The following is a 26,757-nucleotide window of genomic DNA, read 5'->3' as shown; positions in this document are numbered from 1 at the left end:
TTGATATAAAAATCAGTATTTATGTAAAAAAATAATGCACTGCATATTGTACAATCAGTCAATAACAGCATTCACCTTCACACAGATTCTAGATCTTCAGACTTCAAAAGTTTACATCGCAAGGAAAAGGGACTGTAACTACCTGCAAGGCAGACTGCTTCCTAGCTTCCATCTCTTGAAATTTACACCCTGAGCCAGCAGGGAGATTAGGAGCAGAATGTAAACTCTGCTTACAGTGGAGTGTGATTTTGTAATGTAAACTCTGCTTACAGTGGAGTGTGATTTTGTACTGCTAAAGCATTCGTCCAGCTCACATGGATCAGGGAGTCAGAGCCAGCCCGCCTTTGACAGAGAAACAGCCACAAAAATTAAGCTTCTGAAATGGAATTGGGATGAAGGTGCAAGTCAGCGAGTGGATCCTCCATGTTCACACAGGAACTCTTACGGTATCCAAAAATTCACTTTATGAAGACTTCATCTCAGACAGGTTACCCAAGTTCAAATATAGTTTACAAACACATTTCATACCATGCAAGTTTAAATAATATTTCACTGTAACACTAAAACTCAGGTTTTCCTCTGAAAAAAAAAAGTTTGTATTACATAAACAGAACTTTTTTTCTGCTAAGATAACTAAAGAAAACCTAATCCTCACCTGTTGTAAATCACTATCACTCTATTGACAGTAACGTATTCATGTAGTTGGGGATCTGCCCCAAAACTATTTTAAAGCCATGTTATTAAAAAAATAAGGTAACGGGATATGTTCTCTAAGAAACCCATCCAATATACAGTCTGATGAAGCATCAGAACTCTGATTACAGCTCTTCTCTTTTAGGTACTAAATACTCTATAATAATCATCAGGTAATAATTCTTAGTAAGGAAATACAACAGCAACAGCTTTCCACTGTTTTGGTGGCGTTTTTTTCTTCTTCCAAAACACCCTATAAAGCTGCCAAATCATGTAATATTTAAAGTATTGAAAGACTAGCAAAACTTCAGTTTGAAGTTATTAAAAAACCCCCTCAACTCTGCTCTCTTTTGGCCATGATGGCTCAACAATGTTGAAACAAATGCTGTATATTAAAGTCTCTATCTACTGACAGAGAAAACTAGTATCACATACTAGTTATTCATTTCTCAGAAAGTCATATTTATAGTGTGCAGTTTACATCTAAGATAAGCAAAACGAGATTGTCAAAACAGTACTTCAACATGTAAGAGATGAACATATAAAGGCACATACAGATTGTCAATGATTACATCACATTTCTTTGAAAACGGAGTATTTTCTGCACTTGTAAACAACTTTGTTTACATAAAGGCTCACACCTTTAAAGTGAGGTTAGTGCTGCTGACTCAGTTATTGCTACATTCACAGTTTAACACTATTTTAGACAATATATGAGGTACACTCCCACATACAGCCAACTTCATTTCTTTCTTGGTCATTTTTTCATTAGATAACTGAATTATGCAGACTAAAACTACTGACCATAGAAGCCAGTAACACTCAAATCATCAGATCCAAGACAAACATTAGCAATGATTAAACTTCAAAAGAGCAAAAAGTCACCTTTGCAGAAAAAGTTCCTGTTCTTCATTACATGAATATTTTCTTCATTTTTATGTACGCTAGTAAACTTTTATCTGGGCACGTTAAGAGCCAATTCAAGCCATATTAGAATTTTTGCACCTTATGACCAGTATGTTAATTCAGTCTCTCGATTTAACAGTTTGGAGTAAAAATCACCTTCCCTTTGATCTTCTGGTGTAAAAGTCTCTTATGCTTTTTGTTAGCTGCTTTATGAACACTTTGTATACTTTTCCACAGTATGTATGCATGGTTTTCCTTAATTCCAGTTCAAGGGGTTGCAGCAGGGAATGAATCAGATCATCTCCAAATGAATACTGTAAAGAGGTTAAGTAAAAGAAAGACTTAATGTCAATACAGAAGAGTGTCATTAAGAGTTATTAAAACATCTATAAAAATGCCTTTGAACATCGTATTTACTTTTTATAGGTTTATTAAATGTTTTTAAGAATGCAGGCAGCTTCTGAATGCAATATTTGAAAAACACCTCAATTACAGAAATAGTCTCCAATGCTTCCAATAAGCCTAACAAGCAAGATTTAATTTAAAAAAAAAAAAAAAAAAAAGTAAGCAAATAAATATATCCAGACAGGCAAGGAGGAAATTTAAAATTGCATTATTAAATTAAAAATTTACAGATCTAAAATGATTTCTGGTTATTTGTTGAATGACACGTAACTTCTAAGGAATACAATTCTTACCAAATTATAATGAAGCAACAGTATAAAAACTGGTACTACTGAAGTTTCATTAAACTGAATGATGGTCAAACATACTATGTTTAACATGGACATGAAATAAAGAAGTCATTAATTCAACAGTGCAATATTTTTTATAAACAAATGACAAGCAAAACCAGCATTTCAAAGTAACAATTTTGTTCATCTTATTACCAATGAATCAGCAATGTTTTACATACTTTCTGTAACATATTCATAAACCTAATGGGATAATAAATAAAAAGAATTAATTTTTTCTTCTGTTTTTGACAATGCTCAAAGGAAACAAAGAAATCGTATTTTTATGGAAACACATTCACTTTCCCTGCAATGTATTCTCAGATCCCCCAAAGTACTTTTCTTCATCTTTATATCCATATGACAACATGTAATAAAGCACCATTAAAATATACTATTGATTTTTGAAGGTTATACACACCCAATAGCCTGCTATATTAAAATGTGCATCAGTGCTAAATTTTACAGCTCTTCAGTGAGTATACTGATGTCGTGATAAATAGTTTATTACATGACTTATTTGCAGAATGAAAAGTCACTGTGCTCAGTATTTAAAGGAACGGCAACATATTAATACACTGAATCTCTAGAAAAGACCAAAACACAGTGTAAAAAAAAGAAATACTTTTACAATCCAAATCGAGCTAGAATTAAATGTTCAACATTTTAAAGTAAATACACAAACTTTGAGAAGAAAAAGGGAATTTTTTTCCTACATTTTAAAATCAACAGGAAAATGAAGCTTTTGGTAATATCCTAATGCTTATACAAACAGTTTACTAGATATATTTATTAAAGGAATGGGAATAAAGTCTTTTAAATAAACACTGACAACTACAGTCAGTTTTAGAATCCTAACCTAGACAGTCTACATTATGTTTCAAGAGATGCTGATCACAAAAGGAATACAGTTGGAATTCTACCTAAGCAGTAAATGAAAAATTGGTGAAACACAACTTAAAAGACAATTACTTTGTTGCAATCAAGTACCAACAAAAACTACAAAATACCTGCAACATTGCCAATAAAAAAATACATTTACAAAAATCTTTGCACAAGTACAGTGCTGAAAACACTTACATTTTTTATTGCTTCATAAATGGCCCTAAAAGTTGGTTGTTTATCATCATGGTAAACACCTCTGTTTCCATGAAGAATAAATATACCTTCTTCTTCAGCTTCCTTACAATTGCTTCCATAGATGCAGTGGTCAGGTCGGTAATTCCATTGGCAAGGAAACACATAAAGACTTTCTGTGGTAAAGTACAAAAATCATTTCAGTAAAAAGACTAATCTCTCTTTTTCTTAAGGCTGCTTCATAAAGTTCTGTACAGTTGTCTTGAAACCTAAAAGCTAATTATATTCTAGCAAGCTCCAGTGCTGTCTCTCAAAGCAAACAGTTTCAGGAAACATAAGAAAAGTGCCTTGAATACATTCACCAAAAAGTCTGTTAAAAAGAGTAGTTTCCCGGATTTTTGACCATCACAGAAAGGATCAAATTGGTAATGTTACACTTGGAATCGATGTAGATTTACCTGGATTGTGAAAAAACATAATGTTCAATAGATCCTGATCGCCCCACGTTATGTTCAACTTGTACTTCTTCAGCAGTGGCATAAGGATTTCTCCCCACTGTAACCGGACTGGTGTCATATCATTCTATTAAAACAAAACAAAGCAAAACAACATCCATTCAGGACAATTATACCTATAAAGAAGAAAATGCCCTACAGAATCGCAGTAATTTGCTTTTCAAAGTCACAAATTCAAATGTATAGAAGACTTCTTCCTTTTAAACACATGAGCACATCTAAGGAAAACAGTTATGGATATTTCAAATATGCTTTATTTCTCAATTATTATCTTATAAGGAAAATTATATGCATCGCCTATTTAACTGCCACATTAAATTCTTCAAGATTTCCCTCAAACATCTTAAACCGAGACTTCTAAGAAATAGCAAGGTTTTTTCATACAGCAGTAGGATCTAAAAAAAACTGCATTGAAGTGATGCATGCAAGTAGATGGGAATTATGTAAATATCCACACTTCATGCAATTATTGTCTATCATGGAGTGGTAATATGAAGTGGTTTTAAAGTTAACTTCAAGAACTCAAAACACATCAATATAAAATTAATTATTAAATAGTCCCAAACACATACAGCTAAAAATACTAGCTACAAAGCAGTGTACAAAAATATGGAAATCCTTCAAAGGTTTTCAAAATAATTTTCATTTATTTAGTTGAACTAATTTGTTTTAGTTACTGAACTTTAACTTCCACGGCAAAGGCGGCACAACTTCTCACCAGCAAAGGCTAGTTATACAAGATTATACTTGTATAATCAGACTCTAAACCAAGAGCTGTTACTTAATTCCAAAATTCTTGATTTAGCAAAATCGCTTTCAAGGAAAAGGAGTTCTTCTAAGGTTTTGGCTGAGGAGATGCTACTTGGAATGAACTGGCCTCCACATTACCAAAGGGGTTACCATCTGCATGTAACAGGTTACATATTCTAAAGCTAATTTCTTATCTTTACAGAATGTTTATGTTCAGCTAGGCCAGAAAAGGAACAAGGCTGCTCACTCTATACCTTCTACTTCAGTTGGGAGAGTTAGCATGCAATAACAGTAAGTCCCAAAGAGAGAAAATTCCTGAACAAGTACAGGATTGTACCCTCAAATCTTTTTAACCAAGCTGACAAAACAAAAAAAAAAAAAAAATACTCCACTATGGTTTGGGACCTGTATACAGAAACACCATGTTAAGAAACTTTCAATCTTTTTTTGACTGCATTATTATTTTTCCCTAATCAAAATTCTCTTAAAAGTACTTCCCCCCCCCCCCCCAGTATAATCACACAGCACTGCTTTTGTACTTGTGTTTCAAGTACATAAGAAAAAACTTCCCATCTGTGAAGCAATGACCATTGCGGCTGCACACAGTGCTTAGTAAGTACTTTCATTATAAACTTACTTCTCTACAAAAGCTATGACTTCAAAGGAAATCAAAAGATACTTAAGGTGATAATCCTCTGGTTACAATGTAAAAGATCAAAATTTGGAAACCTTACAGTTAAAATAACTTACTAAATGTTTTAGCACCACCTCCTGGTCATATTACTACACACATTTTTCAAGTTCCTTTACAGTATACATTAACTGTTTTCTGGGACCTCTACAGTGAAGAAAAAATACCAGATTGTAATTTCAAGCAGAGTGTATTAAGACACAGGATCTCTCAGAACTAAGAAAAATTAAAACAATCAAGCACACTTAAAATCCAGGAATTCCAAGTCTTACAATGAATGACATCTAAAAAACACAAGTTAGATACCATTTTAAACACAGTATTTTCAGAATATTATTCCATTTACAAGAAAATTATTTTGAAAAATACTGTCCCACATCAATTCGAAACAGGATTAGAATTATAAGATGGAAAAGCACAGAAAAATGCAACAAAGGCAACACTTACCTTGAAATACTTTTTTCTGATACGTGTCATATTCATTAACATGACTCCGGAATTTATTCCAGTTACTCCATAATAGGGATGTCTAGCAAAGCGATTATACCACCCAATACGAGGCTCTTCATGTTCCGGTGCCATTGCAGCAATTTGTGTGGAGTTGAATTTCCCCAGAAAAGACCAAATATCATCAACAGGTCTCAAAAACAGGATGTCAGTATCAACATACAGTAATGAATCCACATTTTTGAGGATTAACTGCAGGGGAAGAATTTAAAACCAAACTATTAAGTTTTATTGAGCTTCTCTTCATAAAACAGAAGTTGCTGCCATTACACAATAAAGTTTAATATATTTTTGCCACATGCAAGTAAACTCACTTCAGACTGACAGTTTGCAGTCAATAAATTTGTCATCATTCCCTCTTTTTCTCATTTTGGAGAGCTTTTGTAGAGTGAAACAGAGGTTTTATATAGAATAGTAATGCAAAGAGACTTGATCTACACTTTATATCCTGGGGCTTCCCTCAAGAATAAGTTGCAGGCCAGGCGAACATCACCATAACAGGAGTTACTATCTTCCTCCTCGTCCCTTCCTTTCCTACGCGTCTTATCAAACAACGGAGAGGTATAAGGGAGCCCCAGAAGAGAAAGTATCTGGGAGACAGCTGCCACTGCTACAATTCACCTAGACTGAAGTATGACTTCTGAAGTGTCTCAGATGAGTAACGAAAATGCTGCACAAAACGCTCTGGCAACAATAGCCCATTTCTTGTTTCAATTTCTCTAACACTTCTCAGACCCATGCATGCACGAAACTTTCCAACTGAATGAGGAGATGCGGTGTGATAAATCCTTCTTGCCTCTGAGAGGATGATATGACCTACACCGCTCACTGAGGATACTGTGCCCTAAACACAAAGTGAGAAAAGGACTTTTCTCATTTTCCATAGTGTATTAGTGCCACTATAAGAAGGCTAAATTCCAAAGGGTTTTTAGGATGCATAAAAGTAACTTTTAGGAGTAATAGTAGTTCTTAATTTGAAACTAAGCAGAAATTAGATTAATCAGGACTTGATGCTTCATAAACAGACTTCTGTATTGTCCTATTACAGAATAACTTACTGGCAAGAACAGCCTTTGTGAAGCACACGGTTTAAACAATTTCTTCCATTCTGCTGCACTCTCAGTTGGAAATGTTATTGGATACAATGTGTAATTAACTTTTCCTTCATAGGGGAAGTCATCAAGCTATGTGAAAAGAAGAGATCACAAAAATTACTACATTGCATTACAAAAAAGAAATCGATCCTCCATTCATATTGATAATAGAACTTAATTGCAACACTTCTCTTCCACAACAGAAATGTTTCCTGAACTACAAGAATCTGTCAACTACTCAAAATACTTGAACAAAAAGTGGCACCTGCAGGCCACTATGAAGAAAACACATCATATCAGGTCATACAGAAAATTAAGAGCAAGTAAAATAAACTAGTATTTACAAAAAGTAAATACATAAAACTTTCTCCCTACTTAACTTGTTCCCACAGGAGAAATACCAGTGAAGTCTTCCTCAATTTAAAATAACCTTACCCAATTTTTGCCAAAGTTACCGTTCACATTATATTAGTGTATACGAGAATGTAAAACATACTAATGTCATATTTAGTACAACGTTTTGAGCACAAAAATAATAAAACCCTCCACAGCTACACATTAGTCAGCTTGTAATACTGCTATTCCAGTCATAATGGTATATTCATTAACTGGAATTTACTAAAGTTAGACATAACCATATCTACCATTGTTTAGACAACATAAGGCTGAGTCATATTGTAAGCACAGGGGCAAAAAAGGACAGATCTCTGTTTTCTCTTGTAAAACCAACTTTAAGCTCACACAAGACAACTGGTTTGTGTTCAGAACATCAGGTTTGTACTCACCAGATTCAAGGTGACAAATCAGGATGTTTTGGTCTGTCTCAACAAAAGCTTTGATATTGGCAACTAGCATTCTTTCACAAGAAAAAAAAAAAACCAGAAATCCCCATCCAACATTACAACAGGCTTGCATATTACCTTTTTTTAAGACCCCTGCATATCTGCCACTATATCCAAAAACTACTAACCAAGCAGAGAAATTTGTAGTACAATTTGAGTAATATATCCCAATTGAGTAAGTAAATTATTTGGGTACTTACTATGTCTTTGAAACTCTCATGCAATTGGTCCTCAGCGAAAATATGAAACTGGAGAGGTTTGATGCTGAAAATAATGGCTGATCTCAGCATAGTAACAGTCTCCTCCAGTCTTTCACCACAGGCAACCACTGCTAGATGCATTTTCTCAGAAGGATGTGTTTTCATGTAATCGTATCTGACACAAAAATATTTTTTCATTTGACATTATTTCTAGCACAGGCTTAAAGAAAAGGTCTGCTATTTACTGCAGCATGTAGTTTAACTAAATATCCTTTATCATATTTAAACCAGCAAAGGATAACTCAAATAGAACATACAATCTACAGCATTACATCTCATAAGTAGGCTTACGTTTAACCTTAACTATGCTCATATCCACTCTCACCATCCCAGCCTATGAGGGAAAAACAAGGTATGGAAGAGCTATACAGAAACTAAACAAACACCTATTTTCTTAGTAATCTTACTATCCATTACAAATGAGGAATTCCATCAAAATAGCTATTTTGAAAGATCGCATGAAGTTAGATTGAAATGTGAAAGGCTGACAGCACATTAAGTCTATGCCTGAGTTCATTTTTTCCTCTTTCCCTGAACTCAGTACAGAGAGAGGTACGTATGATAAATACAGTAAACTCAACAACAAAAGCGAGATAAGCCATACTTTTAAGCCCTGTTAAGAACATTTTTGAGTGATCTAGGCGTTTTATCCATTTTCTGCTCCAGTAAGTCCTTTTGTCAAACCCATGCTTCAGTGCTTCTTCTAAGCTCTGGAAAAATGCAAACAGTTTTCTCCTCTCCTGCCATCCTGCAGGAATACAGCTTGGGTTGAAAGGGGGGTAAACTAACCGCTCAGATAGCCTTGTGGGATGTCCTGGTGCTCCCAGCGGTTCTGGAAAATCCCTCAAGTACACTGACCACATGCACTGCTCATGTCCTTACCAGGGGCTAAACCACTGTAAGGTGTGGTGACTGGGAAGTCCCTTCTTTCTGAACAGCTGTCCAACAGATATTGTGAGAAATGCCTGGCATGTATTATACCAGGTACATTTAAAAGTTAGTTCATTATTTTAATACAACAGTCTGAAGTTATCGTTGGGTAAATACCATTAGCTTAGTAACAAACACAGTGGGCATACTAAACCTAACACCATGTTCTCCTGGAGATCCTGTATTTAATTAGTCAGAAAAGCTTTCAAAAGTTTTAAACCTAAATCAATCAACTCAAAGACAATCTTCAAAACAATATTCTGCACTTGAGCTATCCACACGGATTACAGGAGCAGGAGCTAGACAGAACTAGCCAGTATCTGAAGGTTTAAATTACATTAATTCCAAGTTAAGCAGACAAAAAAACCCTCTGAAGTTAGAAAAGACTTTCCCAAACTAGTAACAACAGATAAACGCTTGGCAAACATACCACCCATTCTTAGAAACTTGCCAAAGAGAAAAACACTTCAAAACAGAAATTAACAGATGTGATTCTTAGCACATAATCTCCACCCAATTCATGAACTAAAACATTTAGATGCATACAAGTTTTGCTTTAAATTGATGAAAGATACTATGTAAATATCCCTCTTTTTCTTTAAGGCACAGAAGAGCAACATACATCCAGTTCCATGAGGAAAACATAAGCAAAGATATCACTGTAAAACTGCTGAAATTTAATAGCATAAATAATGGCTACATTCAAAAAACATTCTGAGTTTTGGAAGACTTCAATGCCCTGGAACTAGAAACACCCTCCAGCATCCAGGCATTTAAGATTAATAACATTTTAATTAGAACATGCAGTCTTAAGTCAAGGTTTGGGGTATTAAAAATCACATGGATTAAAGACCTCATAGGTAGGATTCCAAAATAGGATACCTAAATGAAGATGCTGACATACAAGATTGTGTCCAAAGTCTCATTAAAACCAATGTGAGCAGGATATGGAGTGCAGACAGCAATTCATCTTATTACAAAGTAAATACCTAAGGCTTGTTTCTATTTTTTAACACAGGTATTGTACCATTTATTAAGCTCTAGAATATCCCACCTGACCTCCAGGTGCCAATCCAAAAGGACTGGGTGTCTCAAAGATCATGTTTTATCTACTAGTCCTAAGAACATGCCTAGGATACCCAAGTGCTTACTAAAAAACACCAGCCATTACTTTTCAGCAATGTAATGGCTAGTCACCTGGATCATTCTCTATGCTCTTTCAACTGTAATGACCGCTTAAGACCTACTTGACGTAGACACCTATATGCAGGCATCTATATTCAGATGATTTAATCCAGACTAAAACCTTTTGTAGGTCTTGCAGCAAAACCTGAAAAATTAGTTCAGGTTAACAGGAAAAAGGTAGTATAAAATAAAATCTTCAAATGTAACCGAGACACATCCATTCAGACCTTCATATATAAAGCTAATTTAAACATTACACCATGTAGTAAGCAGCTAATATAAAAAACACAAAGCACACTGAATGTGATGAGGGTAGCTGAAACTCACAAGTAACTACACCGCTGCAGTCTGAACAAGCTGCAAGCAGCAGATTAGCCTCATCACCAATCCACTGAAAAGGGAATTACAATAATTAAGCCCTGAAGTCATGAGAGCCTGCAGTGATACTGCAAGGTCATGTGATAAATAAGGGCACAAACTACACAAACTGCATAGCTGAAAGCCAAGATCCGGAACCACATGTAACACATGGCTTTCCATGAATAAGGTATGGTGAAAATTATGCCAAAGCAACTCTAAAACACATTGGGATTCAAAGACTGTATTTTATTATTTCTAGATCTACTGACATCTGTGAATAAAAGAACATTTCAAGCCACACAACAAAAAAGACTGATCATATCACAATGCTTTTACAGTCACTTTGTTCACACAATCTCTGTTCTTTGAGTTTCTGACTTTATGAGTTCAATTTTTAAAATCTGTGCTTAAAAACAATTTTTTGAAAAGGTGAAAGAAATATTTAAAGAAGCCAACAAGTGAATTTCAGCTTGCACAATATGGGGAACAGCTGGCCTCAGATCTCCCACGTCCACAACACAAAGCTTTACCTCTGAAGCAGATGGAGCTAGAAGCTATTGGAAAAAACAGGCCCCCCCCCATTCCCTCTGGGGAACCCTCCACTAAAAGGAAGGGATGAGGCATATTAGGTCTTAGAGACATATTATGGCAGGAGAAGTTGTAAGACTCCAGAACTGTGGTTCTTACTCCAGACTGCATGAAGAGACATTCTTTAGTGATTGTAAGTTGCATTTGACTTCCCTGCATACAGACTATGGCAATCGCAGCCTTTTTTTAATAATCAGGCCTCAGTGCCGCTCCTTCTCCCTGCATATACATCTCTCTCCGCTCTCAGAGGGAAACCACTGCCCCATCTTCATCCAGGGACGCTAACTACTTACCTCTTGTGCTAATTCTCCACTGTGAGCATCTTTCATCACTTTTTCCTTCTCCTGCCACCAGAAGCAGCATAGATTGTAAATTGTTCAGCAGAGCTTATCAACTCGAGCTCTGCAGTCTCACGTTCAGTATTAACATGCTTCACCTACACAGTTATCTATGCCATGGCTTGTCTCACTCCCTTCTTCAACATTCATCTACATGACTTTTGTCTCTCTCCTAACTGCTTTTAAAATTATCTGCCCTCAACTGCTCCTTTCTCTACTTCTCCTTCCTAAATTTTTCCAGCCTCTGTAACTCTTTTCCCCACCTTCCCTCCACTGCAGTTAGTCACACAACTATCTCACCAGAAGACAGGGAAAGGAAAACCTTGGTCATTTAGTCAGCCCTGGGTGTGGTATGACCTGACAACACAAGATTTTTCAGCAATACAGACTTTTTTTTAACTTATTCCATAGCTGAGTTGACCATGAGCAAAATAAAATGTATTTTACAAGAACTGTAACTTGTCTGAACCTGAGCAAGTTTGGTATCAGTGTCCCAGCTCTGGTATCAGAGCAAAATACTCTTATTGAACCTAAACCCCAAGTTCTGAAAGTGTTAGACACTTTCAAAAGTGAGGAGATACTTTCAAAAAAATGTTCCAAGACAATGTGGAAAACACAAATGCAGATTTTTATATGCACATTTCCTATTAGTAAGTTCTCCCACACCAGAACATCAGGCTACTAGTAGAGAAGCCAGAAAAAAGCAACGACAGAGTGAAATACGGACTGTATTTTGGTAAGGTTTTAGGACAGACTAGCAAGGAAAACTTGGCAGCCCTCATTTCTAAAGAAAAAAAACCAATCTCCAATAATGTGGGAGTCCTAGCTCCTGCAGGGGAAAAAAATCCCAAAAAACTTCTGGTAATTAAAACTAAAGAACAAAGAATGCACCTGTAATACAATAGAAGATAGTCAGCAGGAAGCCATGACAGGATTTGAGAGTTTAGGAATAAATATGAGAATTTAAGTTGTCTGAGGATACTAATTATACATGAGTGGTAGGGACGGTAAAAATAAATGAGAGCACCACACATACACCCATGAGTTTAGAAAACACATTTAAAACAATCCACTCTGAGAGCAAAAACATACACTTTAACACATGCTGCTCATCAGCAGCATACGGCCAGGTACAATCCTTGCCCTGAAGTATTTCTGTGTTGAAGCCCAGACCTTCATTCTGTACTGACCGATTCTGCTGTGGGGTTAATAACCTCTGACAGAGGAACATGGCTGGATATGCTCAATGAATCTGCTACAACAAGATATTCCAGAGCCTGTCTTTCAAGACATTGCCTTATGTTTAAAGATGTATACCATGACACACTGCATATTAAATTACCATTTCTATGTCAATTAAAATTATGAAGTAATAATCTGGTGAGTAAGCTACAGAGGTATGCTTTGACAGGTCGCACTCTTCTAGAACCTTCACTGCATCCCAGCTGAACTTCTTGGAAAAAAGCTAAACCCCAAAGGGTATTGTCACTAAAATACTCATCAGCTCCACAAAAATCTTAGCTCTGCCCTGCGGACTTGGCACAAGGTACTGCAGGTGGGGGTCTCCTGCATATGTTTAAGGTAGGCTTCTTCTATCCTTACGTAAGCACATATAGAGCACAGGTGAGAGGGTATCAAATCCCCAGGAACACGCAGACAGGCATAATGAATCCTGTACACAACTCCATTTAATTTGTGATCATTAAGCCTGCCTCAATCCTAGCCTCCTTTACTGAGGTCACAAGACAACAGCTTCCTCTGCTGCATGCACACACTGCCACCTTCCAAGCTCCAAACCTTTCAGAGCAGCAGTGTTACAGCATCTAGTGTGACCCGGGTATCATTCAAAGAATTGTCAGTATGACCAAGGGCAATTTTATTTTTTCTCCTTTTTTTAAGCCACATTCAAGTATAGTGGCATTGATATTACAGAAAGCCATGACGGAACCAGTGTGAGTCTTAATTCTGTGTTACAAACTTTGTGCACTAGAGCTCCTTTTTCCCCACCTGTTGATGCTCTGCTAAGAACATGCCTAGAGATCAACAGGAAGCTCCCTGCCCAAGTTCACCAGCTATCAAGCTGTCCCCTCCTATCCCCTTAATATGGCTGGGGAAGCCAAGGAAGGGCAGATTAGCATCCAGGTACCGAGAGCCCAGAGCAGTAGGAATAACTGAAGCAATAAATTGACCTCAGCTGTCCTTTCAAATTTTACTCTGGGTGATTGAGGAGTTACCATTTTTAATACAATAGCATGAGTTATGAACAGTGTAAAAATACTTGTCATTTTCTGAGAAAACTGCCATCATCCTAACTTGCACCACTAGTTTTTATGTACAACCACCATCATATTACATAATGCTAATACCAAGGATTTAAGAATTATTTTGTAGGTTACAAAAAACATTTTTAAAATTATTCTACATCAAAACAAGCTTTTCTACACTTGCTCTGATAGAGCTACATCATCGCTTTTCTTTGATCTTTTCTCCTTATGGTCTTACTGTAAGGCAAATGAGACATGCCACATTCAGCTTCCTAAATAAGGTTACTTAATAAAGTCTCCTAGTCCTTCCACACCATCATTAAACTAATTTTCTTTGATATTACAACCAAATGGACTAGGCTGCCAGGCTCGGCTGTGTTAAAGTTACTTACGCATAAAAAGAACAAACAGAAGCTACTGCAAATATGTTTTCTTAACTATAAAAAGCTAATTGCCTACCTTATCAGTGCAAATATTTTACCCATTGTCCTGGTTTCAGCTGGGGTAGAGTCGATTTTCTTCGTAGCTGGCACAGTGCTGTGTTTCGGATTTGGTGTGAGAACAATGTTGGTAACACACTGACTTTTTGGATGTTGCTGGGTGATGTTTATACTAAGTCAAGGACTTTTCAGTTTCTCAGGCCCTGCCAGTTGGGGGGGGGGGGGGGGGGGGGGGGGGCGCGGGGCACAAGAAATTGGGAGAGGACACAGCCAGGGCAGCTGACCCGAACTATCCAAAGGGATATTCCATACCATGGGACAGCATGCTCGGTATATAAACCAGGGGAGCTGGCCAGGGCTGCCGATCGCTGCTCAGGGACTGGCTGGGCATCGGTCAGCTGGTGGTGAACAGCTGTGTGGGGCATCACTTCTTTTCTTTTCTCCCTTCCCTTTGGATTTCATTCCTCTCCCCTTCTCTCTCCTTTCCATTACAACTGTTAATAAAATTGTTTTGGTTTTATTGTCTTTCAGTTATTAAATTGTTCTTATCTCAACTCTCAAGCTTCACATTCCTTTCCAATTCTCCTCCCCAACCCTCTGGGTGAGAGGGGGACAGCTGCATGGTATTTAGTTACCAGATCGGGTTAAACACAACACCCATACAAGTTTTTCGACAATTAGCATGGAAAATGTAAATTATATTTGTTAGAATATGCAGGGAAAATATTTTTATGTAATTAACGTGCATTATTTCAAACCTGGCACCATGATGTACCTCAAAAAAACCAAATGGTAGATCTGTAAATACAATACAGATAGCTTACTTACTACATCCTTCTTTCTTTTAATGTTTTGTGCTTGATCTAAATCAATCATCATTAAGAAGCCTCATCCAGCAGCCTTTAGTCACCAGAAAAGCAAAAGCAAATATGCAGTGAGAAGGCAACAAAGCCCACACTGATTAAAATGCAACTGTTAAATCATTCCCACTCTTACTAAAAATAGGATCAAGATAACTATAGAAATTATCTGGATTTTAAAGTGATGAAATTCTAGTTTTTCCTCAGCTTAACTTTCTACCACCGCAATGAATTAAAAATAAGTCACAATCAGAGCATATTTTGTAAAAGTATGGTAATGATACCAGTGCATATGATGTCCAAATGTCATCTATACAATTACAAATTCAATCAGCAGATTAGGTTTGCAGTTACAATATATTAGTCATTTAAAAATGGACTATAAAGTCCAAAGCACCAACGTTCAATGAGCTAGCTTGTTTAGAGAAGTTCTGTCTTTCAAGATTGTCACAATTCACCTCAATATATCCACACCACCTGGACCTCAATATACTCAAAAATAGTGAAACTCATTTTTTTAATAGGCAACGCAAGCTAAAAACACACTTAGAAGCAACATCCAACAACTGAAATCCAGCAGGTCAGATAGTCAGAGTAATGACCCCTAAGAATTTCTTCTTGATCAGTAGGAAATAAGTGACCATACCAGCTAGATGACACTGAGCACCTTGAAAGGTGTACTAGAAAAGATACATGTCATCACGATCATGCCAAACCTGAGTCTCACCTTTATCAGCAGTTTTAAATTTTTTTATAAAATGTATACCACTGTATATAAGAGTGATCTCAGGCTTCCTCTACTACCGTGAAAGCTAAAAGGTGTACTGTACCAAGATCACAACACAAGACATTCTGTCTCAATAATGTTGATAATCAGAATGGTGATTAAAAATGTGAGGGCAGAATAGCTCCAAAATCCTTCCCACATACAGCATAGGCAATAGATCTTACACTGATTAACTTACAGACATGATCCTTATTACCCGTTATTAGAATCAGCAACTGCTCAGAGCTCATCAATTTCAAACTATGTTGAATTATCTATAGCATGAGTCATACCGAAGTCTATATATACCTCTCTCCCAAAAATCCAGATTTTAAAGTTCTTTCTCTCATGGATAAACAAATCCCTGTGGTTCTGATATCCAGGAGAAGGGAAAAAAAGAAAAAAAAACAAGTGGAATTTCAAGTTAGAAACAGCGAGAAAACAAGGTAAGTTTTTTCAAAGAAAAGACTTAAACATCCAAAAGCTGAAGGACTACCTTCCAAGGTTTGAAAAACTTCACTGGTAGAGGGAAAGGAGACCTTCTAACATGGAGATAGATTTTATGAAACTACTATTGGCAAAGTAATTCTAGTTATATGATCTGCTCTTCTGAACAAACTCATCTGGTAGCTTACTAAAACATAATAGAACATCAGAATCTCCATTCATAAACTGATTTATGATCTGGATAAATAGCGTTCTCTTTTTATGGATTAAATCAGGCCAAATAGAAGATTCAAGATAAATGTTGGTGTAGCTCAATGACCAGACTCTGCCATTTCTATTAAAAGTAAACTCACTGGAATTCCCATTATTTTGTTGACACTGTCTATAGGCAGTGGATGTAGCTAACCTAAGATTTCAATCGGATCTGTAACTCTTAGGCTTTTCTCATAACCTTCTCCCTATCCAAGTCTCTTTGGAGTCCAGTTTTATTCTGTACCTCACTACAACAACTGCACTAAACAAGAACACAAAGGCTCAGTCAACCCAGGATCAAGTTATTTGGAATAGGACACTATGGTAGAACTCACTCCTTTTTATTTCAAGATACCCAACTTACAACCACAATGTTGCCCTCTTTACAGAAAAAGCTTTTGAGAGACTTTATCTTTATGAAGACTCTTGAAGTGGCCCTACACATACAATCTCAAAAAATAAGGATACTAGACTTCATTTGCTGTGGTTAATAAACTTGCATGGAATTAAGTTCATTCCTTTTCCTCCAAATACCTGACTGCAGACTTGAGAACAACTACTATCATGTTTGAAGGTCTAAACCCTTCGGCTTCTCAGTGCACCTAGTACAATGCACTTTTTTGAGAATTAAACAAAATTATAACTCTTATCTAAAGCTGAAACCGAACTGCAACTATCTTCTGTGTTATTCCAACACATACAAGGAAATGAGGCTCAGGCAGCAGATTGATGCTGAGCCATTGTAATCGCTTGCTACTAACCAAAGAAGGAGCACTTTGTCCTCCTCTCTGCCCCCTCACTTACACACTCACTGCACATCTCTGAAACCAACTGAACTAAACAGAGCAAGAAAATAAATAAAGTTTGAAGGAGGCAAGGGGGTCTCCTCTGAAGCAGAGCATCTCACTGAGGAATTCAACACACACCAGAGTCAGCACAACATAGAGGCATTAATTTATTAGTAATATATTGACAAAATAATCAAATTCAATCTGAAGTTATTAATCTGAACACCACATCCCCCTTACACATTTGAACAGCATTTTTCTTTCAGCTTCAGATTTTCTAAACATGAAATTTTGCAGATATTAAGGGTTCACCATGACAACTGCTCCACCATGAAAGAAACTGCACTTGCCCAGTACTGCCATAATCAATACATACTTCAACAGACTTGTCTTCACAGCCACATTCTTAACAGAACAACACAAGCTGCAGATTAAGGTACCCACAAAGGAACTTCATGGGGTTTCTCTACTGCCAGTTCCAGGGTCCTGCTCACCTTAAGCCTGGCAGAAAATCTAGAAGGGAAGTTTTCTGTTATTTTAGTGCACTACATTGTATTGTGGAAAGCTCACAGACAGCACAATGGTCAATGGGGTCAGAAGACCGTGAGACCCCCTCCTCTCTCAGCACTACACAACTGTTAGACTGGCTCAGATGCCCACGGATGACTGAAGCTTGCAATCACATCCTGTCCCTCCACTAAGCATGGGCTAAGCCCCTACACCCTCCACCACAACAGCACTGACAGTTCACTTACTCCCCTGTGCTAAACTTCATAAAGCTAAACTCCCAAAAGTTAACTTTTAAGGAAAAAAAGTGAATTGAGTCCATTCAGACAGCTAAACCTACCAAAAGGGAAGTCAGATGAATCCCTGTGGATTGACACACTGGCTACCAAGGGCAGCAAGAAAGACAGCAGTCACAAATTACAGGTGCAGTTCACTAACAGACTAACAAAAAAAAAAAATACCAATCTAAGCCATCCCTTTAAGTAACTTATTGGCAACTAATGAGCTTAAAAAGCACTAACAGCACACAAGCAGTGAGGAACAGGGGACAGATCTAAAGTCTTTCCCACAATCATAATTTTCAAAAATACATTAAGTCTTGTGAAGCGAAACTTTTTACTTTGCTTCCTTAGAAATATTCAACTTTCGGTCTGAGACAGACATAACCATATCAAAGTATTATCAGTAAAATTCTAAACATAAAAAAATTGACATACAACTTTAGTTATATACTGAACAGAACTACGCAGGTTAGAGAACATATCTCAAGTAGCTTAAGACTTCTTCCTTTTCTTTTCAAGCTATTCCATAATGTGACAGCCTAAAGCATCTGTACAACCACATCAAAACATTTAAACTTATTGTTAAAGATGCAAATTTAAGGACAGTCTATGCTTTAACATACTGTATCTTAAAGCACATTCTAAAATGCTCATTTCAGTGCTTTTGGATGGAGTACCCTCCTCAAATTCTATAAAACATGTCACTTGAATAAAAAACTAACTTCAAACTTAACTACTAAGCATATTTGCCAGTTTTTGTTGTAAATTACACCATGGGTATTACTGTTGAGCAAGTTTTATTTATCGAAAATAATTAATCAGTAACTTTTCAGACTACATTCAGATAGACTTTTTACCAATGTTAGCAAGTCTCTATTTAATAAAGCAACATAACTGAAAAAAAAAAAAATCTACTCTTTGTAGTAACACTTCAGTCTACATTTTCAAAGACATAACAGAACAGGAGAAAGTCTAGGCAAAGGAGACCATAATATAAGCAGGTGAAATGCGTGTGAAGCAATCAAAATATTTTTGCCTTGTCACCTTGCTAAATAGCCAAAAATACTTAGCAGCTATGCCTGTCTGCAATCAAATAATAAAGTACTATTTAATAACAGATCCTACCTAAAAGCAGCTTCCCAAAAGCAGTTCATTCCACAAACATCAGAGGGCAGCATCCAATAGGAATTCCAGAAAGATACAGACAAATTCTTACACCTAACAGGACAAGACAAAAATAACCTATATAAATGTTACTGATTTTATGGCAAATTTAAATGGATTATTTTCTAGCTCAAATATACCTTGACTAGTTAATTACCTGGCAGAAGACTGGCTAGTAAGGGAACTTGCATAATACAGAAGACGAAGTATCAGTGCCAACCAGAAGGATTCTTTTAAGGATGAACAGTCCCCATCCTTTAGCCTTTCCTCTCCATGTATTTTCAGAGTGAGAAAGAGAGGGCCTGGGATTTCTGAGGGTCATTCTATGTTCTTGGCTTAGTATAAATCCATAGGTAATAGATTGAATGGCAACACTTACTGCTGAAAAGAACTCCTTCACCTTGCAATAACATTGTCTACTTCAAGCAGGCAGAGCAAGTAGAACATTTCTTTTTCAAAGTTACATTGTCTATTTAAACACAACCCCTATTAATCCACGACTATTTGGCGCAAAGCTGATTTTTAACAAAAAACAGGACTCTGCAGCACCAACTAATTCCATTTTTTCATAACAAAAGGTTAATGCAATAGAGAAATAATCACCACATCTGGCAAGTTTTCCTTCCCCATACTGACATTATGACTCCATAATGACAGGACTAATGATTTATTGACTTGTGCTACACTAACAACTAAAAAAACAGGTTTTTCTAGTCCACCACTACATTTTATGCAACAGTAATATAGGAAGTATTTTAAAAGAGCAACAGAAGTATATTTTAAAAGATTGTGGTGAGGAAATTGACATCAAGATTTAAAATCTTAAATGAGCAAGTATACTACTTGTTTTGCAATATTTCACTCTTGAGTGACCTCCTCTGCTCCCTCCTTCTTCCTGCTCTGGTGACACAATGACTATAGTGTTTATCCTCCTTTGAAAGTTGGTATCTGTGAAAGAAAGACGTGCAAGAAGAAAACACACAAGCTTGATGATGGAAAGGTATTTAAGGACTAAAACTCAGAACTCTAGTTCTTGGCTTTGCAAGTTTGAAAAGAATCAGCATGACCTTAGTAGGGTTATCTGTAAAGGCCAATGTTTTACAAATACCAGATTTAATAGATTAACGTAGCATCAAAAATGGCAAGCTGTATAATTTCTTCTTTTTCCAACACTTGAGAAAAATGACCTGATAAACACAGTGTTTCACAAGGCTTCATTAAGTGTTGGGGGACAGAGCAGTTCTTTGGTAGAGATCACAGAAAATCCTCCTATCCTGTAGATATGTGTTTGCAAGAAATAAGTCAAGTATTTCTATGCCATGACTCATGAATAGTCTCCACAAATCCAAATACAAAAAAAGGATAATGTAGACTGTGACTGGGTTATCTGCACTCCTCTGGGGAAAGTAAATGGCATAAAACCACAAGTTCTCTCTGCCAGATTCTTTCTTACATTAACCTCTTGTGGCTTTTGAAGTTTCTTAAAAACTTGAAGGCACATTAAGATCTTGCACTTACGCAAAGAACAATCTTTAGAATCTCCACTGTATCCCTTTTTCAAGTAACTATTTCTCAATACTTTTAGGATAAATTATATAGACTCTCTCAAGAACAGTTTTCTGGTTTGGAAGATTATTATCTTATTATTACACGGGACTCCTCTTCCAGCTGTCAAGAGCTGTGTTTTCTTAGCTGCCTTGAGCTACTATCCTATCTAGCCTGCCAAGGCGAGAGGCAAGCTTCAGTTAATGCCTAAATCTTTTCTCTGACACATTAGGCCTTTCCAATATCCCATTCAGCATGATGACAAAACTGCCAGCCTTGAATTAGATTCATAAATTTCACATTTGAAACAAAAATGTTACTAGAACCCATATGTATGTAATTTACCTAATGTTAGGCTGACTTCTTTCCTGCCAACAGAAGTCTCTCTCAACTGACCATACGCTACCATATTCCACAATGCTTTCACATACAAAGGATTGAGACTAGATTCATTGAACAGCATTTTGTTCTTGTTATTCACAAAAAGATCATTCAAAATGCCACTTATGATGTTTTTGGTTTTTTTTTTACTTGAAAAAAAACTTGAGGAAAGCTTAGACAGCAAGTAAGTGCCACAAGTGCTTTACAAAGCTAGGGAGATGCATTGTATCTGTTCATCAAACAGGCACAGTCATTACCTGAGCAACATTACTAGTCAGACAGGAATAGTCACCTTCAGCATTAAGGAGGGATATTTTGCTTACTATTGCACACCTATTACAGGCTTTGCGATTAAAGGCCAGTCCCCACAAACAGAAAGCAGAATATAGCGTCAGGTGAAGGAAACCCCAGGCACACAGAGCACCCTGACCCAGCCCCAATGCAGGAGTGCAGGCAGCCCACCGGCCAGGCAGAAGATCCACCACGTAAGACAACTGGCGAAGCTCTCCAGACTACCTTATGGACTGCCTACAGCGGTGTGGGGCTCACTGTGGGATCAAGGTGGACTAGGGAGGAATGACAATGCAAAAACAGAAGATAAGAAGGTCCAGACACACGTAAATAGGTTGCCAGTCCGTATGATTAGCCATGTTGTGTGCCTGATCACCAGCCTCTTTACTAAACTCACTTTCTGTTTTCCATGGCGGGGCAGAGGGGCATTCCATGTGCACATGGCATGTGTGAAGGTCAAAGTGCCAGCAAATGAAAAGATGGCCACAGATCATAGCGCCCACAGTGCCAGGAACTGGAAAAACGTGTGTGCACATAGCATGTGGGTGTGCATGTTGGCACACATAATCACCAGCAAGTATCAAGCCAGACTAGCCCGCAAGTGCAGCAAGAGCTTGGGACCCAGGTATCAGACAGGCCATAAGGCTATGCCAGACTGCAGAGATCAGAGGGTTTGAGCTACTGAAAGAACCTCTCTCAGCCTAGCCACAAGAGACACTGTCTGAGCACTGGGTAACGTTAAGCCCGTAGGTCTGGACCAGCTATCCGAATGACCCATATACATGACGCAATCTCATGGCCAGCTGCCACAAGACTAAGGCATAGTGTATTCATCTGTGCACGTGTATGCACATCCAAGAGGGTCTGAGTACCAGCAACTGAACTGGGGCTGCAAGCCTTGTGGGTGTGCAGGCCCAGGCCAGCAACAAGGAAGACCAGAGGATCAGGAGCCAGTTCCTGGAAGTTCCTGGCTGCTGTACTGAAATGTACAAAAATGCTAAACTATAGCATAATGGAAAAATGTTTCATTTTAATATGGTTAAATTCATTGACCCCACCGAATTCACGGAACTGGTGACAGACTGATTCTTGCTCTACTTCTCAAACATGCCATTAGGATAGCACTTATTTTTGGACCTGAATAGAAAGATGAACATTATCTGCCTAATTGAAGTAGCAATATTGATAAAATTAACTGAAGATTCACTTCTTAAAAGCACAGTCTGCTAATTAACTGATCTGAAAGCATGTGGAGAAAGCCTGACTTGAACAGATACTCCACTGCCAGCAGATGATAGCACTATTAAATGACACACATGTAGCAAATATGCATTTATTAACTATGATTTTTTTCATTTTTTTCACAGTTGCCGCCTTCATCCATAAATCATACTAGCAAAGCAAAAAAGGCTGACTACACATACTGGCTGCTTTTGATTGACTTTGTACCTTCTGGAAGTAGACACTTCAATATTTTCTTTTTTTCAAGTTCAGATCTATTGTTCATTTAGCTATTACATATGACAGTACAGACTATTCATCACTACTTTTCTCACTCGAATGAATAAGCAGGAGGACAATTTACCTTCAACATTAATCTTTCTTCACAGTTCAAACATGACCTTAGGATCTAGCTAATAAATTCTTAAAATGTTTTTCAGCTATTTATGTCAAGTTTCAAGATACAAGCCTATAGTTTCCAGTCATCTTAGTCCTCAGGCTACTGTAGCCTTTGAAACAAACAACTCCTTACTGAAGCGATTACCCAACAAGCTCCCTTGAATTACTATGTTTATTAGAGGATCTTGCCCCAACCTGTAATTCTAGTTTCAATATGGTACTTCCTTTTTAATTACAGATTTTCTACTTAAAAGCATCATCACTATTGCAAAATTCTTCCAGGTGTGGTATTCTGAAGCTTTATTCAAAGCTTGTAGTTTTCATGTTTGCATGCTTATGAAAACTCCCAAATACATCATCTTACCCCTCCCTCCCCCATCCCAGAGCTCTTTCTGCCCTCATAGCATATACTAAAATAGATTATTCAAGGCAAATAAAACCCTTTTTGGATAAAGAGGAAACCACTGTTGAGTGCATAAATGTCTTCAGATGGCAGCTACATTTGCTTTGTAAACTGTATTTTAAAGCTACCAGTGAAGACAGCTGAAGCAACCCATTACTGAGACTTACTATTAACGCATCCAAAATCTTAAAACTTCAAGAAGGATTATAAGGTTATCTGTACACAATTTACTTGATAAGGTTATGAACTCTTTAGGATATTACACAATCACAGGAGTCAGAAGTGGGCATAAAAAACCCATGTGGCTATCACGCTCAGTCACTGCTAAAGAAACAGCTTAAGTATAAAAACTGAAGGACGCCATCATATTCACCAAGATGTGTCTATCAATTACGTAAGTGAACATAACACGATTTAAAACTTGAGAGTAATTGAGACCCGCATCTAAAGGGAGATTCAGTGGGGCTTTTCTTAACTGCCATAGGACAGAATTTTTCCTTAAAACAAAAGCCTTTTAGGGACTGTTCTTTGCACAAACAGCATATAAAACTTAAATAATTTACAGCAGGATGATGTTCATTCTGAGCCTTCAGTATGACAGCAGTTTGTAGGTAAAGAATTCCCACACAGGTCTCAACAGACACTGATTTTGCAAAGAGATATGCCCCCATGAAACTGTACAGGAACTACTTGTGGCACTTAAGACCTTTGGGAAATAACTTTCTCAATTTGTAAAGCTTTTCCAGATTGCAACACTGGGCAGATTTATATCTCATTTCACCTCACTGCAGCATGCAAGAAGCTTCTTGCACCTTGTTGGGGTTCTCACTACACTTTAGTACAAATACTAAAGAAGTGCAGCTTTTAAAATAAACTTGGTTCTTCCTTTGCTAATAACCAGGACCATGATGCACCTGACAGCAATTTCAATGTTCACTAACACAAAATATTTAATTATCTTTTACCCAACACAAGTTTTCTTCATATAAATTGCATGTTTTCTTTAGTAAAACAAATATCGCATTTATTTTATTCCTCACATTTCTATTTAAAACTTTTTTTATTAAACCAATGAAATCTTGCATAAAGCTGCTGAAGTTAACTGGTTTATTCCAGTTACCATGTTCTTTAGACCTAGTAGATTTCAACTTCTCACAATGAGTTTTTAATCATGAACTAGAAAGTGAAGAACAAGCACCCTCACATTTTTTCAAATCATAGTCTGTATTAATCTGAAATAAAGCAAAAGCACAGGGGGGAAAAAAACATTCTCTTGCAGTAGTTGCAGCAGTCAAAACCTGGGTTTCACGTTTCAGCTGACTCCACCCCCAGCAAGTCAGAATGCTGTTTCATGGTATTTTACGATGATTAAATCAGAGCTGCTGTCATCCCACCATCCGCTGTGACTCCTTTGCACCGGCACCAACACTTTCATAATTATATGATGAGCCAGTGCAGACCGCTGAGCTGGCCAAAAAATCGGTAGTTTTTGGGCAGGTCCGCAGGCCAGATCAACTCACTTGTGCGACAGAGGAGCACCAGCAGCATAAGGAGTGAGGGGTGTCTGAGCATCGGGAAGGAGGGAAAGTCACCAAACCATCAAACCCACATTGCTTTAAACTGCTGCGGAATCTAAGCAGAGTTAGAGGTAAACTGGCCCCGCAAGGCCTGGTCCTAATTTCTCCTCCATCTTCAGTATCAGATTTCTCATCACTCCTCCCAGCATTAGCATTCTGGTGGCCACATGTGAACAGGATCACAAAACTATAAGGGACAACCAGTACTTTTTCATTCCACAATCTCGCTCACCACTTGGCCGCATACAAATTCCTGCTGACAGGAGGCAGGCGGCAGAAACAGGCCGCCAGGCAGTGCGCCGGCGGCGCAGACGGCCACCCCCCGGGAGAAGACCGGCCTTGCTAAAGCCTCCGGGCACAAGCATTTCTGCTGCTGCAGAGTTCAGTTCGACAATCACAAAGTTTCAGAACCCAGTCACGGCCTGCAACTTCCTCAGCTCGGCAAAAGGGAAGGCCCGCCGCTCGCTCCCGCCGCCCTGTCCCAGCAGGGAGGCGGCCCGGCTCCAGCACCGGACGAAGGCGCAGGCCGGCTCCCGCCGCAGCACGCCAGCCCCCCCCGCGTCGCCCAGGTGTCGCCGTGCCTCGCCGCGGGCCTGCAGCGCCACTTCCCTCAGCCCTCTCCCTTTGCTGACAGCTTCTCCAGTCCCCGGTACTCGGCGCTCGGGATGCCCGAGCTGCCCGGGAGGGAGCACACAGCGACACCGCCGTCCCGCTCCCACCCAGGCCGCGGCCCCGGCAGCCGCCCCCGCCTCGCCGAGCGGCCGGGGGCGCCCGCGGGCCCCGCTCCGCCCGCGGGAGGGTGGCCAGCGCGCTCCCGCGCCTCCCCGGCCCTCCCCGCAGGAATGCGGGGGGAACCGCCGCCCGTGCCCCCGCCTCCTCCGCCCGGCCCCGGCGCCCCGTACCTGCCGGCCCCCGACTCGCCTCGGCCCGCGCTCCCCGCCGCCACCCGACCGGCGCCCGCCTGCCGCCGAGCGCCGGGGTCTCGGGCCTGTCCCTCCCGGCCGCCGCCAGGCTCCTGCTCCAGGGAGAGGGCCAGCTGGCTGAAGCCGTAGAGCAGCGAGCAGACGCCGCAGCCCAGGCACAGCAGCGCCACCCGCGCGAACCGCCGCATCCTCCCGCGCCGGCCCCGGCAGCAGCGCCAGGCGGCGGCCGGGGCCCAACCTGCAGCGCGAGCCTAACGGACGCGGCGGCGGCGGCGCCAGCCCCGGCATGTGAGGGGCGGGGCCGAGCGGGCGGGGGCGGGGCCGAGCGGGCTGGGGCGGGGCGAGCCCTGAGGCGCCCGGAGGGAGACGGGTGCTGCCGGCGGGGCGGCGCCGTGCGGCGGGTACAGGGCGCCGCTTAACTGCCCCACACGTGGAAATACGCAGAACGTTCCCTTCTGTGGCTGCAAATAGCCCGGGGCCCCTGCGGTTAGCCTGGCCTCGCCGCCCTCCGAGAGCCCTCCGGGAAATGCATCCCTGGAATGAAGCCGAGGGAAGGAACGTCCCAGGCAGAGGCAGGAACCAGACCTGACGGACTTCCGCAGGCCCCGCGCACAGGCTCCTGTCTCCACCTTGTCTTCCTTGAAGGCCAAGCGGGGGCTAAAGTTCCGTGGACATGACACTTTCTCCCACAGTCAGGGTTTCTGCTGTGGTGTCCTTGACTTTTCTGTGTAAAAGCCTCACAACTGTCACCTCACAAGGATATTCCCTCACACTTGCT

At 39.2% G+C, this 26,757-nt stretch overlaps 1 protein-coding gene across 3 annotated transcripts; it reads right to left on the bottom strand.

Annotated features, from left to right (window-relative positions):
- On the bottom strand, positions 1-26,272 carry GXYLT1 (glucoside xylosyltransferase 1). Of its 3 annotated transcripts, none has more exons than XM_056338956.1 (8): positions 25,959-26,271; positions 19,201-19,293; positions 8,010-8,184; positions 6,932-7,057; positions 5,814-6,065; positions 3,869-3,992; positions 3,414-3,586; positions 1-1,913 (listed from the first exon to the last, which is right to left on the bottom strand). In XM_056338956.1, the coding sequence occupies exons 1-8, from the start codon at positions 26,165-26,167 to the stop codon at positions 1,752-1,754; spliced, it is 1,314 nt and encodes a 437-aa protein (XP_056194931.1). In that variant the 5' UTR covers positions 26,168-26,271; the 3' UTR covers positions 1-1,751. The 3 variants fall into 3 exon arrangements, with proteins under 3 accessions (XP_056194931.1, XP_056194932.1, XP_056194933.1); XM_056338958.1 differs by having other exon boundaries at positions 1,759-1,913; positions 3,500-3,586; positions 25,959-26,272; XM_056338957.1 differs by lacking the exon at positions 19,201-19,293 and having other exon boundaries at positions 25,959-26,270.
- Positions 26,273-26,757: the final 485 nt, after the last annotated feature.

The sequence above is a fragment of the Falco biarmicus genome, chromosome 5 (genome assembly GCF_023638135.1).
Source record: "Falco biarmicus isolate bFalBia1 chromosome 5, bFalBia1.pri, whole genome shotgun sequence".
Lineage (NCBI taxonomy): Eukaryota > Metazoa > Chordata > Aves > Falconiformes > Falconidae > Falco > Falco biarmicus.
This window is presented reverse-complemented; position numbering and strand designations above follow the sequence as displayed.

Excerpts from the sequence above, each read along its gene's own strand:
- GXYLT1 (XM_056338956.1), bottom strand. The coding sequence starts at position 26,167 with ATGCGGCGGTTCGCGCGGGTGGCGCTGCTGTGCCTGGGCTGCGGCGTC. Across the intron at positions 8,185-19,200 it reads TTTTGGGAAGCTGCTTTTAG|ATACGATTACATGAAAACAC; the intron begins GTAGGATCTGTT and ends TTTTTGTGTCAG. Across the intron at positions 6,066-6,931 it reads CACAAAGGCTGTTCTTGCCA|TTAATCCTCAAAAATGTGGA; the intron begins GTAAGTTATTCT and ends CTTCCCCTGCAG.